This window comes from Tachysurus vachellii, chromosome 16 (genome assembly GCF_030014155.1).
Source record: "Tachysurus vachellii isolate PV-2020 chromosome 16, HZAU_Pvac_v1, whole genome shotgun sequence".
Lineage (NCBI taxonomy): Eukaryota > Metazoa > Chordata > Actinopteri > Siluriformes > Bagridae > Tachysurus > Tachysurus vachellii.
The window spans coordinates 10,821,948-10,842,227 of NC_083475.1; the positions used below are offsets into that span (position 1 = coordinate 10,821,948).

Sequence of the window (20,280 nt, forward strand, 5' to 3'; positions counted from 1 at the left end):
CTAGGGGCGAAAGGTGGAAAACTGTAAACAGAAGTTCAACAAGTTAACAACATGGCAATATTATATGTCTCAGCATTTCATAGGTCGTGTGATTTCATAGGTGTGTGGTTTTAAAAGTACTTTGAAATTTGCAGACTGCACCTTTATTGCTGTTCTCTCATAATGAGGATTGAAGTAGTAATAATATGTGGTGTTGTCTAATATGTAGGGCTGCAGCTCATCAGTTGAAATTGAGAAGGCAAGCCTCAGCTGATAATTTCATCTCCAGTCAGGTCACATAGTAAAGCTCTTCATTATTTCAGCGAGTCAAGGCCGTGTTAAAACACAGGGGTCTCCTGCCCTCAGCCTGCATTCCCGCGGCTTTCCCATTGCACTTTCTAAAACACTTCACCACCTGCATGGACAAAACCCTCTCAAAGAGCTGAGTTGAGCATTGGGGCTGTGTGTGTGCCAGCTTGTGTATGGCATGAGTGTGTGAGCTCATAAAACCAAGAGCCAATTCAGCTCTAAGTGCCACATAATTCTATGCATTTTTCATACTGTATTTAGGTCTTTCATCCATACTGTCTTATTTCATTGTGCATGGCTGTAAAGAGCGTAAGTGCATGACTAATTGAACCACAAGCTGCATTAATCAATCTGTGATGTGCAAGACAACGTGTTAATCCATAGCATGCTCTAAAATGTAATAGTTACAAATGACACTGCTTTTGAAAAGGTGGTTTAGCGCTAAAAATTGGCATCAGGCCATATCAAGTTCAAAGAAGTGGTTGAAGTTGATTTTATTTGATTCCCGTCCCATTCCTGTGTCTCACCTATAGAGATGAGAATTAAGGCTGAAAGGTTTATGGTCATGAAAGGAGAATCAGGCATCCACACTGACAAGATGAAGCATACAGTGTTTTTTGTTGTCTATTTTTCCCAATCCATCTATCAGCTCTTTTCTAAATTGCTGACAGCCCTGAGGAGCAATTGGGCTATTCGTTTCAGATCCATTCAAGTTGTGCCTTCCTCTCATGAATATTGAATGTTGTAGATCTGCCAGTCTGCCAGTTTGACATAAAGAATGACACTGGGTGCTTCTGGCATTTCCCATTCATGGGATGAATGGGACACTGCTAGTGTTAATACAGGCAGTGCTGCTTTATTGTTCTGTTTATTATTGGGCTTTTAAAATAAGCTTTTGCAGGTATTGTGTGTTCATCTGTGCCTTACATGGCCTGCTTTTCTCCTGTAGATATAAAGATAGCGGCAGTTGGATAGCTTCCCACATGACATGCAGGTGTGAAGAAAATCTGGAATTGTTTATTGTATTTTGGTTCATTTTTATCCCCAAAACAGCTGCAGCTGAAATGTAGAGATAATAAATATCAGCCAGAAAGATGCATGCAATGTTTGTAGTCCATTCTCTGTCAAATCTTAGTACTTTTGAAAAATCAGTCTGAAATGAGAAACATGCCTGTTCAGCTTCTTTCCTTCTATTTTCTGAATAGAAATGTCATTTGTCAGAGAGAAAATCAATAAAGATTTGAAAGGGTACAGTTTTCTGATGTAGGCTGCACGTCAGTGAGTTTGATTTAAATACTGAGACTGGACAGGTTTGTTTTAGAGTTGTGTGCGTCATGCTTTCTGATAACACTGCTGACTTTGTGCACAACTATACAAATCTTTTAGATTGCTAACAATCCTTGTGTGTGTGTTATATTTTGTTTACACAGACATGACCCTGTGGGCACGTAGCCTAAATCAGCTACATTAATAATCATATCAAAAGGGAGGTTCTCATAGTAAGGCAAACTTGTGTGTGTGTGTGTGTGTGTGTGTGTGTGTGTGTGGTGTAATTGTTTGTGTCTCTGCAATATTTAGAAGAGAACAATATAACAGAAACGACTGCAGTTATTATATTGAGTGATTGGAATGGGTTTAGAGTGTTATTAATGTGGAATCCAATTTTTTCCAGTAACTATGCTCATAAATCTCTCCACCGGTTCATAAAAGCGCTCACAAAATACTCAGTACATATCAGGAAAACCAGCATGCTCACAGTGGTGGAAATTGCTTTGTTTCATTAACACGGGAGATGAGGCCATGTACCTAGTCAAGGCTTAATTTGAAGAGATGCAAGGGAAAGCCATTCCTATTTGTTTATACAGAAAAGGATCAGTATTTTATATTATTTTTTTTTTAATGTATCGGTGGTTGCCTGTATGGCCCAATAATTAATTCAAACAATCCGAATCATGTTAATAGATGAAAAATTCACTACAGCATTCATATGGTTGTTTAAGATCTCTTGACATGTAGCTTGACATGGGGGTCAACTTTCTTTCCTAAAATATCATGGTACTTGTGGTGCCCCTGCTGGCGCTCAGTTACTGTGAGGGCGAGAAGACGAAATGTGTGTTGTTTGGGTGGGTCTCACAGAGTGTGTGTGTGTGTGTGTGTGAGAGAGAGAGAGAGTGTGATGTATTAATGTGCTGACTAGAATAATGTGCTTAGTAATGACTTAGAAAAGAAACTTTGAATGCTGATTTTAATATTTTATTATTTTAATACATTTTTTATTTATTATTTTATTATTAATATATTATGCTTGATTAATTACCAAGGTTTTGGGCTTCCATTTATTTATTTATTTATATGTCTATCTATCTATTTATTTATTTATTTATTTATTTTGTTTGAAGTTTTCTCTTTAACAATGGGCTCTCAGACTTTTGTAGACCAAAATCATCACAAAGATGTGCTATGTAGCAGGGTTCTGACCCGAAATTAATGTGTGATTGTACACGTATGTAAGTCCGTGTTTGTCTGTGTGTGTGTGTGTAGTGTAGTGTGTCTGCTCAGCTCACATGTTCTTGTCAGGAAAAATTAGGGCAGATCTCTTCAAGAGAAGCACTGAGAATGTTCCAACCATCTTGCTGTTGACTGTTTTGTGTGTGTGTGTCTGTGCATATTTGTGAAGAAGCACACACACAGATGTCTGCTTGCATGAAGCCTCTGTGTGCATGCACCGGCTTGTAATGTTCATGTGCACCAAGTTGCATGAAGTATTTTCCCGAAGAATTACTGGATGTATTTTTTTATTTGTCATCAGTATTCACTGTCTTTTAGACCGTTTATCTGTCAGATCAGTATCGGTGCTTGTCCACAGGCACCTCGTATCCTGACAGGATTCTAAAGCCTGTCGTATTCTAGATGGTAGGAGGGAGTGTGTTTTTGAGAGGGAGTGTGATGTGGCCTTAGAATCTAGTTCAGTGAGTTGTCGTATTCTCCGTGGAGGCATTATGTGGGTCAGGCAGCAAGAAGAGAGAGAAAGACTCAAAGAGATATAGAGGAAAAGAACAAGTTGACGGGATCTCACTAAGGGCAAAGGGCAGAGGGAGACACAGGATACATTGAGCTTCTTCCACTCCATTTATCTTTGCATTTGTAGAGCTATTTTAAAACAGTTCAGTTCAAAAAAAGAGAAGTTGAAATTCTTTATTCTTTCAGGTTGAGCAATTCTTCTGTTAAAAACTGAGATTATTAATAAACTTTAAAAATTACACACACACACACACACACACACACACACAATATTGTGATAAGGCATCCTATTTACAAACTTTTTCAAATAGTGTTCACACAACTTACACAATTAAGTCTTAGTTAATATAAATGTTTATATGTTTGTACTTTATAATAGGAGGGATTTCCTCTCCTCTAAACTCTTTTTCTTGTGACGCTTACATTCAGCCCGGGTAACCTAAAATAACCTAAAAATCCACTGACCTCTCCCCAAGTTTCAGAGATTTAATTCTGCCTTCATGTATCCTGCTTTGTTAATAAAATGTACATCATGCAGCCACAATTAGCACTTTTTAGCACAATTTTGCATTACCTGCATTTTTGGAAAGAGAATATTCCTTTGTTAGTTTTTGTAATATAAACCTTACAAAGTACCTCATAGTCATACTACTGTAATATTACATCTTAACCGTTAGCACATCTGTATTTTTACATTTTTGCTGATTTTAAAACACGCAGTACTGTTAAATAAGTGAGAGAATAAATGAATGAATGAATGAATATTATTAATTAAAATGAACTGTGAATTACAGTGAACATGCACTGTGTTGTGTTTCTTCCTGGCTACACAGTGTGCATACTGTTATTACACCTTTACTATCTAATTAGAAATAATTTTGAAGCTAAGTTTCGTTAATTGATTTGTAAATCTTTGATTTTGTCACTTTCGTCATGTTTGTGTAAAATAAAACACAAGTAAGCAAGACTGCCTTGTCTGTTTCTGGTTAGTATTATTTAGCACAATTTAAACTACATAGTCCAATAAAGTTCACTAACCTATTTATGCAGATGTAAACAAATACACACACAATCAGAGAAGCATGACAGTATTAGCAGGAAAAGCAAAGTTTTAAAAGAACAATTGACTTGTATTCAGATAAAAAAAAAAATCTAATAATCTTGCTAGTTCATCCAACTTTAATTGGAGAGCTCTCTCTGCAGCTTTTTTCCCTCCTCTCTCCATTCCCATGTCACAGAGGCTCACTAGGGGCCGTCACAAGCTCTGCAGGTCGCCAAGGTAATGCTGTCAAAAGTAGGCAGTCATGAGCCACCTTCCCCAGCAAATCAGAATGGTAGATTTGCATGCTTAATTAAAGTCATGTGTGGGCAGATATGGGCTTAATTGGACTTAGGATGATGGGGAACAGAAAATAAAAGAAAGAAGAAAAAGAGACAGACAGAGAGAGAGAGATGGGGCATAAAATCAGGGAGACAGAGAGATATAAAGAGATTCCTCCAGACATACTTCTGAACGACGGTCTTTCCATGGCACGTGCTTTCAGTTCTGGCTCATCATCCTCTATTGAGCTGCTTATCTTCCAGAGAAGAAAAAGAGCAAGTGTCAGTCAGAGCACAAACATGCTTCATTGGCTGCCCGTTGCCAAGGTAACGGTTGCCGGCCCATCGGGCCAAAATCCCACAGGGAGCAACAAGAAGAGACACACGCCAAGCTGATGGATCTCTACAGCCCCTTCACCCCCACCCCACCTCTCTCACATTCTATATCTCAGTGTTTTAACTGTTATTTTTTAGCATGACACATAACAACACATTTGCACCATCAGAGTTTGACTTATGAAGTGAATCGTTAAAGAAAAGTGAAATAGTGAGACAAAAGTGAAAACTGTAAGAATACAAACTAGAAACGTATCACTTTTGCTTTCTCTCTCTCTCTCTCTCTCTCTCTCTCTCTCTCTCTCTCTCTCTCTCTCTCTATCTGTCTCTCTCTCTGTCTCTCTCTCTCTCTCTCTCTCTCTCTCTCTTTCTGTCTGACTCTTGCATAGTTTTATTCCGATAACTAAGAGCAAAGAACGTGAAGAATGGAAATCCATCATCAAGATGGCTAGGGTTACGTTTACCAACTTTTTCATCCCAAAAGATTTATTTTTTTTCATTGCTTAGTTTTTGTCTATTTAAGAAAATGATTGCTGGCTAAGCATTATGTTATAAACTGAAATTTACTCATCATAAAGCCACATCAACTTTGGCCTGAGTTTAATAAGCATAGTAATGTTGAACTTGTTGAACACTATAATGCCTTTTCCCACCATCTTTTATTCAGTGTAAAGGATCATTAGGTAAAAAATGCTATGTTTCTTCACTATCTGTATATATTGTATAGTTGTATATCTATAGTTAAGTCTGCTGACGTTTTAGATGTTGGCACACTTTACGTAATTTCGGCATAGGTCGCACTTCTGAAGACGGGTTTTGTTAGTCTACAGAATACAAATATAGAAAATTATTTATAATCACACTATCCAGTGTCACCCAGATGAGGATATGTTCCAGATTTGCATTTGGATCCTTTCAAGATTTTTTACTCTTGTAGTCTCAGGAAGTTTTTTCTTGCCACATTATCTGGCTCATTAGTGGTAAAAAAAAAAAAAAAAAAGCTTTATTTACATTTTGTATCTGTGTCAATGACCCTGACAATTATTAAAAGTACTTTAGAAATGAAGTTACATAGAATTGAACTTCTAGTAACTTATTGTGTGTATAAGCCATTTTTTTTCAGAAAAGAGTTGGCAACATTGGGTGTGTTTCTCCTACGCTGTGGTAGGCAGCTTGTTTTGAAAACAGTGCTGTTGTTTCATTCCAGTTAGCTATGATGCAAATAAAGTGAAATGCAAAATTAGCAAAATTAGCAGTGCGACACTAATTGGATTCTGGGTTAAATCTTTAACAGACACTGTCTTATGCTAAGGGTTGTTAATTTCCCCATCACACAAATACACACCTACTCTACTGACTGTACCACTTTAAGTATGGAGGTGTCTCAGCAACAGCCTTCTTATTTGTACTGTTACATGTCTGTCTTCTGCCTTTGGGTTTTCATGCTGCCGCCCAACAGGAGCCTGATGGCTGCTGGGTGTCTGGGCTTTAATTAAACACACTGCTCTTGCTTTGCTACAAGGGCTCCTGAAGCTGTCTTACTCTCTCGGTTTCTCTCTTTTGGTTTGTACCTTTTATCCTGTACCTAGTTATATCATCTGTAAGAATATCTCACCTTCTGTAGACAGAAAAGCGTAGAAAATGCATCAGATGTTCTCAGGGGTGGTTCATCTGAGGCTGTGACTAGTCACTTGTTTCCCCTATATCTTTCTGTTCTCTTGTAGCCCTTATGATACCTGTCTTCCTCACAAATAGATGAGTCATTCGCCACTTAAGTGAGTAAAACACAATATGTTTGCTAATATGGTTAAATGTTACTTTAAAGAGATCACTCACCTCCTGCGGCATGAGAGACAGATGAAGGTGTGAGCAGGAAAAAAATGGGAGAATGGGTTGTTTATCTTTGTGTAGCTCTAGAGCAGTGTCTCACAGTAAAATACCTGCTCACTCAGTAGAGAGAAATAAGAACTGGTCTGTTAGGTTTGTTTACCAAGGGTGTGTGTGGGTATGTGTGTGTGTGTGGGTGTGGGGGGTTGGGGGTTGGATATAGGATATATGATGGTATGACATTATAATGTACAGCAAAATCATATATATATATATATGGAGAGCTTCCTCCTATATAGTATATATATATATACTGTATATTTCTCTTTAGACTGTCAGTCATTATAAGGACACAGATCCTTAGTGTGTGTGTGCGTGTGTGTGTGAGAGACAGAGAAAAACAGAGAGAGTGAGAACTAGTGAGATAGATGGTGAGTGTGAATTGTCTCTGGAGTATCTCCTGCTTTCTTCACACACAGTCAGGAGGAGATTCTTTGGGTGCAGCATCTCAACTTTCAAATTTGAACCCATTTAAACCAGTGCCAAATGACACAGTGTGTCTAATGATGACGCGATTAGGGAGAAAAACAGCTCCATGTGGATGTAAAAACACAAAGCAGGAGAGAAGTGTAATCTAGTTTGTTTTTTATCTGCCACGATCGGATATACTACTGTGTCTTTCTCAGAGGTTAAGTACTCTGTCTGAGGTGCAACAGCAGCACAAAGAGCTCCTTCTTCCATGTTCCTCGCACACACACACACACACACACACACACACACACACACACACACGCACACACAGAAGCACCGAGTGTGTTTTTTCAACAGTCTCACACTCAGAATGCTGCAATGATTCCCAAGATGAGATTCACTCCCACACGTACAGCCACAGGCATCGCTCTACTTATGGATTAAAGTTCTCATCACCACAATGTATTTCTGTCATAATGATTTTAGAAAGATTTAATGAGCTTGCCTATCACCACCCCCACTTTCTCTCATCCAATTAGTGAGAAAAGTAAGCAAATATTATTTATGGAGCATATCTAAAGCAACAAAAGTTGACCAAAGTGCTTCATAAAGATAATTTAATATAAAGCATAGGTGAGTAAAAACAGGTAAAAAGATATATGATCACCTAAAACAATGATAAAATGAGAAATACATAACAGAACGTAACATACTATATAAAATTGTTTATATTTTAGGTTGTTTTGATTTAATAATTTTTATTTAATTGTATTTAAACATGCAATTATTTATTCAGAATAAAATACAGTTACATCAAAAAATGAATATAAAGTGATTTAACATTTTAACTCACTAGAACGCTAAATCAATGATAACCCTGAGCTTGTTTCTTTGCAACGAGACGGTTCCATCTGGGGTAATAGGAGACAATGACACCCGAAGTGTGTTGCTTATGTCCAGTTTATTCCGTTGTTTTGTTTTGGTTGCTGTCACTGTGGTGGCAATCTCATGGTATTCTGCCATGACTTTAATCCAGAACACCGGCAGAGTTTCCAACTTTCTAACGACGTCTGTTTCGTACTCATTTTTGCTAATTTGTGGGTTAAATTTGAGCAAACACAATATACACGTACACCAAGCACTGTTAAATATGAGAAAGTACCGGTGAACAGAGAGAAGAGCGATACACACCTTCTCTCCACCAAAGCTACAACGCCACTGCCGCTGGCAGTCGCTCAGCTCCAGACGTCACCTAAAACCGGCCTAAAATCACGATATTTTGCGCATGCGCAGTATTGGTGTGGCTTTAGGTGATGTACACCACGGTAAATAAAATGGAAATGATTTAATATTCATTGGGCGGCCCGGGGGGGGCACGGTGGCTTAGTGGTTAGCACGTTCGCCTCACACCTCCAGGGTCGGGGTTCGATTCCCGCCTCCACCTTGTGTGTGTGGAGTTTGCATGTTCTCCCCGTGCCTTGGGGGTTTCCTCCGGGTACTCCGGTTTCCTCCCCGGGTCCAAAGACATGCATGGTAGGTTGATTGGCATCGCTGGAAAAATTGTCCCTAGTGTGTGATTGTGTGAGTGAATGAGTGTGTGTGTGCCCTGCGATGGGTTGGCACTCCGTCCAGGGTGTATCCGGCCTTGATGCCCGATGACGCCTGAGATAGGCCCAGGGGTTGGGAACCACTGTGCTAGACCATGGTTAGGGTTAGGGGTTAGGGTTAGGGTTAGGGTTAGGGTTAGAGCTTTAAACTACATCATGTTATAGACAAGGAGTCAGTGCAAGGATGCTAAAAGAGATGCTATATGGTTTCTTTTCTTGCCATTGAGTAATCAACAGTAATCAATCACCAGAATCTTTGCTGATAGCAGAATATGGCTTATTTTGCTGATTATATCTGAGTGGAATATGATTGTTCTGTAAGAAGTCATCCTGACAGTCATGTAATAAAAAGACTCAGTGAGCAGTTTCAGGGGTTGGGTCACAATTGTAGGGAAATTTTCTATTTATGTGTTATGTACTGTACAAGCTCATATTTGTCATACATCATCACGCCCCAACGTTAGACAAGACTTCATGCTACACTGAGATAGGCAGCCATTCAGGAGACAGAGTGCAAGAAAGAGCAAGAGAGTCCAGTACAAAAGAGTAGGAATAACTATTAGTACTTTAAATATGGTTACAGAGCCATTGTTATACATTTTGCACACCAATTTATGTCTTGTTTACTACCTTATGTAATACTTTTTCTCTCTTTAGCTAGGGTTTCAGCTAGTTTGCTAGAGTTAATAGTGTAAGCCTATTAGGAAAAGCCCTTATATTTACCTTGCAGTCCAGCACTGAGCAGCAAGTTATGAAATTACAGAGGAACAGTTCCTTTGTTTTCATCCAGATCTAATAGTTTAGCTAGCTAACATTAGTTGGCTAGTTAGTTTTTTAGGTTTTGTGCTCTTTTTTGTTTCATGCATTTTGGATAGTCAGACTCTCAGTAGAATGTCTTTTTTTATTATTATTTACTAAGTAAATATGATTGCCAATTTGATGTCTAATTAACAATTCTGTAATTCCCTAATGATCTTATTGATTATTTAAATACTCACAAATTGCTTGTGTAAGCACAAACAATGAGAACCTAGGCTCTTGTAGTGATTATAAACAAAGATAAAACCCTGTTTATAACACGGTATAACTGTTGAGATTGTGTTTAACCTTGGTAGAAAGCCTTATTGAATGATAAAAAGCACTGCTTGTTTTAGTACAAGATGCGCTTTTGGAGTCATATTGACTGTCTCAAACACTGAAAGCCTTTAACGAATCCTCAGGATTTCTATTAGGTATCAGTGAGTATGAGAACAGCTTGTTGTAATAGCCCAAAGCTTTGCGTGAGTAGTCATTCTCTGGGATTTTAGCTCCCTCTCAAGACCAATTAAAGCTGCAAGAGATGATAAGGACTATAAAGAGGGGTCTCCACACATTTCACTGATCACGTGATTATGATGTATAGTGTAATAGTCATGTACTCACACAGACTTGTAATAAATAACACTAAACAACAACACTGATCTCCAGTGTCATGTAGTTCCAGAGAAAGGTTATTTCGTTAGACTTTTGTTAAAAGGAAGAGATATTGAGTTTCAGCAATTTGAAACATCTCAACAATTTACACAAAGCATGTTTGTGTTCATGGCTTAGTGAATTGAGAGGCAAACTGAATGACAGGCGAGTAGAGATTGTCCTGATTATGGGTCATCCACAATAGTTTTTGGGGCAAGTGCCAATAACATTTCAGAAAATTTTAGGATACCAAGTGGTGCATCAGAAAAGTGTTTACCCTATTGTTGGGAGATTGATAGTTTGAATGTCAATAATGCCACCTTCATTTGTGGCAAAATTGGCAGAAGAATGGCATACTCTTTCTTCCTTGTCTCTCTCAGTGACACCAGCCAATCACAGGAATCTGTGAGCTCCTGTATGCATAAAGATTTGTTTTGTTTTTTGTGGCCCCATTTTTTTTTATCATTTTTTTGTGGCCCTGTATTTCTAATCAACAAACAAAAACATTTTAGGTGAATCTTTTCTGCCCTACACACACCTCAGACAATACTGTATGTTTCTGTTTTATTTGTTTATTTTTTGCTCAATTGCATACAGAATGACACCAAACTAAACCACCTGACCGATAGAGCAAAAGGTGTGAAAGCACCTCAAGACATCTTCGAAACAGCACATTACAGAAAACAGGTCGCAAATTTACAGACTATACCATTACACATAAAAAGTAGTCAGAAGGTACATTGATGCTTGCACCAGAGCTGATCAAATCCACCTGCTGTATTCACACACTCCAACTGGCTCAATTGAGATATACTAGAGCTTAGAGTTTTAAAGTTGTTACTTTATATGTCTTCAACAAAGAAAAAATGATTTGCCTACTAAATAATACAACAAATAATACAGCTAAAATACATTTAAACAGCATGAGGAAATGTGTCAAGTTGACGACCCGGGGTGCATTAATTATCCAAACATGACAACTTTCATGAGGAAAAAATGAGAATGATGTTAACACGATATTGATTTTTTTTGTCCCATCAGCAGCCCCACCAGTCTGACAGGGTTCGTTAGAATTGATGCATGGCACATTGCAGCTTGGGCCTACTGTATTTCTTCACTAGTGCCAATTGCTAGAAATCAAGTAAAAATGGCTTTTAAATTTATTATGTTCCTGCAGTGTGCATCCAGCATCACTGCTGATTCAGTGTTGGAAGTGTGTGCAGAAAATGTTGGTCCTTAAAAAATATCAAATAGCAAAACTCCCTTTAAAGTGTTTCTGCTGTTTACAGTCGACATTGTTAAGCACATTGATGATACTATTGTGCTGAGTAAATGTAGATGCTCATAATGGATGCCCTCACCTAGCTGGGGCCGAATCAGGACCAAACAGAGATCTGTCTCCTCATTTAGTCACCACCTCTGCTCCCGCAGTGCCAGAAGCCTGTTAGCACGAATGCCTCATGTACTAACCCACAGGGTGGGAAGACATCACACACTCACACATACTCTCTCTCTCTCTCACACACACACACACACACACACACACACAGAATGCCAGGCCAGGGTTGTGTTTATGAGGGAGCTTGATATCTTTCTGTGTTTCAGAGAAATCAGATTGTTCTGCACCACTGCAAGTATTTTTATGGGAATGTAATATTGTGTGCTGTGTGTGTGTTTGTGTGTGTGCGTGCGTGTGTGTGTTGTGTGTGTGCGCGTGTGTGTGTGTGTACAGTATGTGCTCGCGCATATTAAGATGGCTGTTAAGGTATGTGTGTGAGTGTGTGTGTATCGTGGTTCACCCTTGAGACTGTCGTGTAATGTTTCATGGCTGCTCCCTCCTGTCCTAATCTCAGGTAATTAGATTGCGAAGGCCAGGAGACACGATTAAATGATGAGTACAATATACAGTGAGTTGGATCTCAACAGCTCTTTTCTCTTTTATCAGGCAAAGCATTGCCTTCCAAACCTTTAACTGTCACACACACACACACACACACACGCACACACATGCACACACACTCACATTTTTGTTATGCTGCAATTCTTATGTAATCTTAAATGTTACCTCTTTTTTCCTTTTACAGAAACCTGCTCGACAGGGACACTTTCTCCAAATCAGATCCAAGTAAGACTACATATTTTTTCATTTTACGTTTTTTACTTCCTTTTTTTCTCTATTTCAAATATATCCTTGTACTACAAACACACACGCACGCACGCACGCACACACACACACACTCACTCCAGTAATCGGCCATGATCTCTATGACAGCAACACCACCTGACTGCTCATATAAACCCAGGAATCCGTCATAAAAAAACTTACACAATTCCTAAATGAGTCACTGAACTTTACTTTTTTGTTTATTTGTTCACTGATTGTGTGAAGTGTGCTTTGAGCTCCAGTGACTAATCTTGATGTGCATGTGGTGAGGGCTGCAGATATAGAAACAAAGTGGGCGGCCAATTTATGGCGATATTTGTCTTGCACAGAAATTAAACGCTTCATGCAAGCGCAGCCTTAGATATCAGATTTAGATCATAGAGGGCATAAAGTGGCTGGCTTTCACATAAATGATCATTATTTATCCTGTTACTGGTACACAGTGTATTTTCCTGTCTGCTCCCTACCTACAGTTTATCATATTATCTCTAATCTGTCTAATCCATGACTGAATTCATAACGGTTCTATAATTTTGCATTCATATTCACATTACTGTGTGATTGTAGTTATTTTATGAAGCTGTTTGTGAACAGAATGCTTTTATGAATGCCAAATCATGCCTTTTAATGTAAATATTTGAGAATTTTAATAGCACTTTCATAATTATAACAAATAAGATATTGGATACCACATCATTTTAGTATTTTTGGTAAGTAATTGGGTTCATTTTAAATAATCTTAAATTAAAATATATAAGTAATAAACATTTGTGCAAACAAATTAGTGATAAGGGGGCATGGTGGCTTAGTGGTTAGCACATTTGCCTCACACCTCCAGGGTTGGGGGTTCGATTCCCGCCTCCGCCTTGTGTGTGTGGAGTTTGCAGGTTCTCCCCGTGCCTCGGGGGTTTCCTCCGGGTACTCCGGTTTCCTCCCCCAGTACAAAGACATGCATGGTAGGTTGATTGGCATCTCTGGAAAATTGTCTGTAGTTTGTGAGTGCGTGAGTGAATGAGAGTGTGTGTGCCCTGCGATGGGTAGGCACTCCGTCCAGGGTGTATCCTGCCTTGATGTCCGATGACGCCTGAGGCACAGACTTATTTGTTAAAAATAAAAAGCAAATTTGTTATTTCATTTGTTAAAAATAAAAAATAAAAAATACATAAATACAGTTTTAGTAAATAAAAGTTTTCTTTTTTTTATATAAAGGCTAAATGTTCTGTATGTCATTGCCATATGTATTATCAAGATTTGACTTGTATTAACAAAGAATTTGACCAAAGAGAAACTGTGGAAACCCATTAATTACTGCAACATGGCAGTTTGGTCTTGAGCTCTTGGTTTCTGTATCTTTAATGAGCTTCATTTTTGGAGAATCACAGCCATTGTTATTGATTATTTACGCATCTCTGACTAATGAATCTCTTTGATTTGTGGGTTAATCAGGAAGCTCTCAGCCTGAGAATTAGCTAATGCATGCTCCTTCTGCCCTAATAGTCTGAAACTGCTTGTCTGTCTGCTATATATCAATGCAGCAGGGTACTGTACATATGCAGAGACAGACAGAGAGAGAAAGAGAGCGCGAGAGAGAGAGAGAGATATAAAGAGATTCCTCCAGACATACTACTGAACGACGGTCTTTCCATGGCATGTTCTTTCAGTTCTCGCTCATCATCCTCTATTGAGCTGCTTATCTTTCAGAGAAGAAAAAGAGCAAGTGTCTAGGACTTGGAATAGAAACTTGTTTCTTTAGATATCATCTTCGTTACTGCTACATATTTGTCAAATGATTACCATAATCTCTGAACTATTTATAATTTGTCTCTGAATCAGTACAGTGAGCAGAGGTCAATGTTGTAGCTCACACAATTCATACAAGACTTCAAAAATGGAGCCCTATCAGATGGAGTAGCTGAGCACCGAGAAGCATTAATATCTATTTTTGGAATTGCATGGTCTTCAACAGACTCTCACAAATCTGTGAAAGCTTTCAGACATGTAGTGTGAAAAGTGGAGCATCAGCAGTCTGCCTTTGGGCTTTGGCCTGATACCAAGGATAAAGTCTTTGTGACTTCCCTGACACATACTCTTTTGCCTTTTTGTTGTCCTTTGTTCTTTCATTTGATGGAATGCCTCATGGTGCTCGTCTCTTTTTCTGTCCACTTTCACTTTCTTTTCCTTTCAGCCCATTTATCTTGCTGTCTGTTTTTCTGCCTTTCTGGCTTATTTGGACATTCCAGTAGCTTTATTTCAATTTCTCTATGTCTCTTTTTATCTTTGCCTCTTCTTTTTATTTGTGTTCATTATTGGCAGTCCTTAGTCACTGAATTTTGCATTGACATTGTTTATATTTATTGTTTAACATTGACACATGCATTGAATGGAACTCTTGTCAGAATTGGACAGCAGTTAATCGATCACAGGCCCCACCTTAATTTCAAGTCCTATCATATAACAGTTTCTCACCGCTATTACCTTTTAGCTTTTAGTCAAGCTTTTAGTAATTTAGCTGATATAAAGCATATTTTGAATTTGAGGCTCCAGATTTGGTCAATAGATGTAACCAGAATACTTATAAAGTTGAAGCTGAAAGCTGGATTTAGCATTTAGCATTACAATCATTTTTATCATTTCTAAAGCCAAACATACAAAATCTCAGTTAACAAAATCTCAGTTAACTACAGTATGGACACCAAAATAGGAAATTGTACTATGTACTAACCAATAGATAAAATGCAAAAACTCCACCCATGTTAGCTTTCTCACTGTTAGCTAATGTGTCTTTGCTAAACTTTTTTTCACATGTATCAATTTAAAGAAGTTGTTATGCAAATTATTCTATAAAACTAACAGCTAGCTTTAGTTTGCTGCAAAGTATTTCTGAAGCAGTTGTTTGTAGCTTTGTAAACACAATCTTTTGTTGTTTTAGAGTAGCATTATATACTGTACTTCAGAGGAGGAATTAGCACAGTGCTAGTTCAGTTTTAGTTAAACTAATGTAAACATTTCTTTATTAAAGAATTCTTCTGTGCTTTATTTTATTACAGTATTACACCTATGAATGCGAGGGTTTCTTTGAGTTGCGGAAATCCCCTGTATGGACATTCTTGTGTAAATAGTTCACTGTTTGTATTGAATACAATTGAACTGTAGGTGAACCAGGTGCAAGTTCTAACAATAGAACTAAAAGAAGTAGTGAAAGAACAAGGGAGTTGTTCTCATCCTGCATGAAGAGCATAGATATTAAGGCAGATGTTTTGGGAACCTGCTAAACAAGAGCATGAGATTTCTGGTTGTACATTCATGAGACTGGGCATTTGTGCTGAGCCCCAGTCTTGTTAATGCTGAGTGCTGCTGCTCCAGTCTCTAAGGATTAACACAACATTCCACTGGGCAGCGTTGGCTCACAGTTAAGATGTTTGGCTGATAAAAATACAGATTCGTCAGTGCACATTCCAGATTATTTAGTGCACATTCCATGCATGATTATAATTAATTCTCAATGCAACATCTGTTGTTCTCCTGTTACACAAATTTGATCAGTCAGAAATGGCTCTGGCTTTATGCTTTCACCTAGTTCTTTCACAAAGCTCCTTGGACAAAAAGGAATTTTAGCTCTCTCAGGCACTTCAGAATCATTTAATTGAATATAGAGGAAAGTTATATACTGGCCAGCGCTAACAGCTGCAAATCGTAAAAGCTGCTCTGTTTTATTTATTTATTTATTTGAGTTTTTTATTTGGGATGATTTAATTCATTATTCCATTCCCTCATTTTAATTGTTTTTAAGTCTCTTTATTTTATATGATCACATTATAGTGTTATTCCCCTTTGACTTCTTATTTATTTTAAGTTTATTTAATATAGAGTTTTTAGGAGAAAAAAATCACCCATTAAGCAAGAACAAATGTTCTAATCGAAAAATTATTTTTCAGATATTTCAAATATTAATATAAAAATAAATATAAACTTTTTAAGAAATGTGTCTGTTCTGAAAGGCCATCAAGTTTCTTTCTTTCTTTCTTTCTTTCTTTCTTTCTTTCTTTCTGTCACAGTGTGCTTTTACAGTTGAGGAATCAGCAACCTTTCTTTTATTTTCCAATATTTTCAGATCTTTGGAAGAACATTTATTTCCTTCAGGAGATGCAAATAAAGCCGATAATTCTTATATTAATTTGCAGCAGTCTGGTGCAATGTTCAAACATGGTAAAGGGGCACATTTAGGCTGCAGCCCATCTGTTGGAATAGACCTTCTTAATTTCATGGTGTGTTAATTACAATACAGTATACAGTATATGACACACGAGAGGACGTTTAAGACTGTGCCATATAACTATAATTTTGGCTCACTCATTAGATGTTGTTGTGGTCATTTAAATATTTAAACTGTAAATCTGTTCTTCTTGCAGTCTGTGTGCTGTACACCCAAGGCATCGGCAACAAGGAATGGAGAGAGGTCAGTGTTTACTCGTGGGCACCATATGCACCGGTAGCTTCTCCACTGAATTATTAACCATGTCAGAAAATAGATGAATCTCAATTAATTACTCAAATGAGATAAATATTCTTAGTATTATCTAAATGATTAAGATGTCTGAAGAAGTCTGCCACTTCGTAACCTCCTTTGTAAGTACAACCGGTGTCAAGAGGTCTAGAGAATAAAATTATTAAGCTGCAATATCATACATCTATTTGATGAATAATGTGCACTGGAAGTCATAAAGCCTTGTGCAAAACAGACTAAGGTCATTTGAGAAGAGCCAAGTTCACAAAATAAGTACTGGATTTTTCAGATATAACATGCTGCTGTAAAATTTTTATCACTGTTAACACACGATGTTGTCTTCCGTTATTTTGTACTGAGCTACAAAGGGTACCTCCAACCAAAGGTTTGCCTAAAACATGATATGTTAGTGGAATGCATTTTTCTCTTCACCAAGCTTGTGATGAAACATAAACCATTACAAGATTTTGCTACCTAACAGATTCAAAGTTGTTGATTAATAATTAGGTATCATGGCATAATTGTTCACATGGGTAATATCATATCATGGCATGGTTAATTATTCTGTTAGCCAGCTTCAACAATGTATAATTACCTTACTAATTAGGTATGAAAACAGATAGGGATGTGGTCATGCATAGGATTTGCTTTAAATTTGCCCAAGATACAAATAGCTAGTATTTCATAAAATTATATATATATATATATATGATAATAATAATTTGTCATATTATAATTTATCAGTACAGGAATGCCTGTGTGTATATAGTCACATCTATATACCACTGATCCTTTTTTTTTACACAAGTGATAGTTTTGTGGCTTTTTATATGACAGATGCTATATTGTTATTTTGCACTTTAACTATATGTATAAGACATTATGTTCATATTCGCATGTATCACTGCACCACATTCAGTCATTATCTCTATTTTTGTTATATTTATTTCTTCTTTAATTATATAATTATTCTTTTAAAAGTAATGGCTTATTGTATTTGTGTCTAATGTTTATTCCTTTACTTTATTTACTTTATTCTATACCTTAGTGTAATTGGCTATATTTATATCAAGGACAGTTACACCGCATGTTGTACTGTGTATCATTGTGCATGTGATAATACAATTTTAATTTGATATTTAGAATAAAGTAATGACAATAAGATTAAAGTGTAAAATGTTAGTGTGGAATGTGAGCTTTAAACATACTACCTTTACACATTAATGACATTTCAACAGGTTTGGTATAAACCATAATATCAATCAGATTGACTTTATTTGAAGACTGATACGTATTATATTACATTATAAATACTCTCTGTAGGCAGTTATGTGACTATAGCAGTTTTCCATAATAATCAGTATGCAGTTTTTTTTTTTTTTTTTTTTGGTTTAGCAAGATCATGCATGCACACACACACACACACACACACACACACACACACACACACACACACACACACACTTATGTGTGTATGCTTGGAATTTGATTTGCTATAGTGTGGCCGTCACTCAGACCAAATCGAATCAAAACAAAAGCACACACTCGTGTTATAACATTATAATACTACACATGTCAAGACAGAAAATAAGATTTGCACTTACACCAGACTAGCAAATGTGTACACCGGTTAAAAATAACAACAGGATCATGACACAATGCAATAAAATGACCAGGAATTGGTAAAAACAGTCAGAAGACTACTGACCAAAGCAAAATGGGGCAATACAAAGAGCCATGAACCAAAACACAGACCTGAACATGAATGTCAAAGTAAGTAGTGAAAGCAAAGAAATAACTTATGAAAGTGAAGTGGCAACTGTGAAACACAATACAACTGCAACTTATTTACTATGAAAGCTAATTATCCAATACACAGTAAAGAGCATGGAATATAGGTGGGGCAAAAAAATTGTAGACTGCTTGTGAGTAAGAGATATTATCTAATTGTAGTAAAGAGGTAGCGCTTGTCAGTGTTGCAAAAAAACCTATGTTCCATGCTTTTTGCTAGATGATGTGGGAGGATGACAGTGCCACTCCAGCATTTACCTGGACTGTTAGGCCATTAATTCATAGTATGTGCACCACCTACAAAAAAAGCAACAACTAAATGCCACAGCAATTTTCTATGCATGTACCATGATTTACAAGAATAACAATTCAAATGACAGGCTAGGAATTGGCATTTTTACTGACTAAACTGTTTTGCAGTGCTTTTTATATATAGTCAGCATCCTGAATTGTGTCACTGTGCAATCACATATGCATAACTAAAATAACTACTTGCCATTATTAGGTGGGCCTCTTTAGTTACATTGCTAGTGTGTTGTCAAACGGCACTATGTCAGAAATGACCAATTTTAGCCTTCAACACCCATGTCTGCATCTGAGGAACCTATTTTGCTAGTGCATCACTTTTTCTTACAAAAGGCATGTTAAATTGTCTGCACTATTTCTTGGGGAAGAAAAACATCATCAACATTTGGCTATGTTTATTGCTCCTCATAGACATACACACAACTCCAACCTCTTTATCAAGTTTGCGGATGACACGACTGTAGTGGGACTCATTAGCAACAAAGATGAGACAAACTACAGGAACGAGGTGAGACGCCTGGCCAGGTGGTGCAGTGACAACCATCTCTCTCTGAATGTGGAGAAGACGAAGGAGATTGTTGTCGACTTCAGGAGAGCGCACACTCAGCATGCTCCTCTGACCATCAACGGTGCAACTGTGGAGAGAGTGAGTAGCACCAAGTTCTTGGGTGTGCACATCACAGAGGACCTCTCCTGGACTGAAAACACAGCAGCACTGGCCAAGAAATCACAGCAGCATCTCTACTTCCTCTGCAAACTGAGAAGAGCCACGCCACCCATCATGCACACCTTCTACAGAGGCACTATCGGGAGCATACTATCGAGCTGCATCACTGTGTGGTATGGTGCTTGCAACGCATCCTGCCGGAAGACGCTACAGCGCATAGTGAGAGCAGCTGAGAAGATTATTGATGTCTCTCTCCAGTCCCTCCAGGACATTTACGAGACCCGTCTCACCCGCAAAGCCCTCTGCATTGCAGGCGATCCCACCCACCCATTACACAACTTCTTCAGTCTGCTGCCATCAGGGAGGAGACTGCGGAGTCTCTGGGCCAGGACCAACAGATTGAAGGACAGCTTCATTCATCAGGCTGTCAGGAAGCTGAACTCGCTCTCGAACTTGCCCCCACTTCCCGTTACCGCCCCAGGCACCACAGATCTATGAACTCAACACACCCCTCCAGATCCCACAT

General features: G+C 37.9%; 1 protein-coding gene and 1 long non-coding RNA gene across 2 annotated transcripts in view; one reads left to right on the top strand and one right to left on the bottom strand.

Moving 5' to 3' along the window:
- The window catches only part of LOC132858654 (copine-8), a 102,793-nt gene that overhangs the window by 14,173 nt on the left and 68,340 nt on the right, over positions 1-20,280 (top strand). Inside the window, exons 2-3 of the mRNA XM_060889038.1 lie at positions 12,407-12,447; positions 16,896-16,942. Of these exons, the coding sequence (XP_060745021.1) occupies positions 12,407-12,447; positions 16,896-16,942 (88 nt within the window). The remainder of the gene's footprint in view (positions 1-12,406; positions 12,448-16,895; positions 16,943-20,280) is intronic.
- Positions 4,123-6,929, bottom strand: LOC132859320 (uncharacterized). Its single transcript, XR_009649730.1, has 3 exons — positions 6,802-6,929; positions 4,817-4,886; positions 4,123-4,594 (listed from the first exon to the last, which is right to left on the bottom strand). It is a non-coding gene; the product is annotated as an uncharacterized LOC132859320 (long non-coding RNA).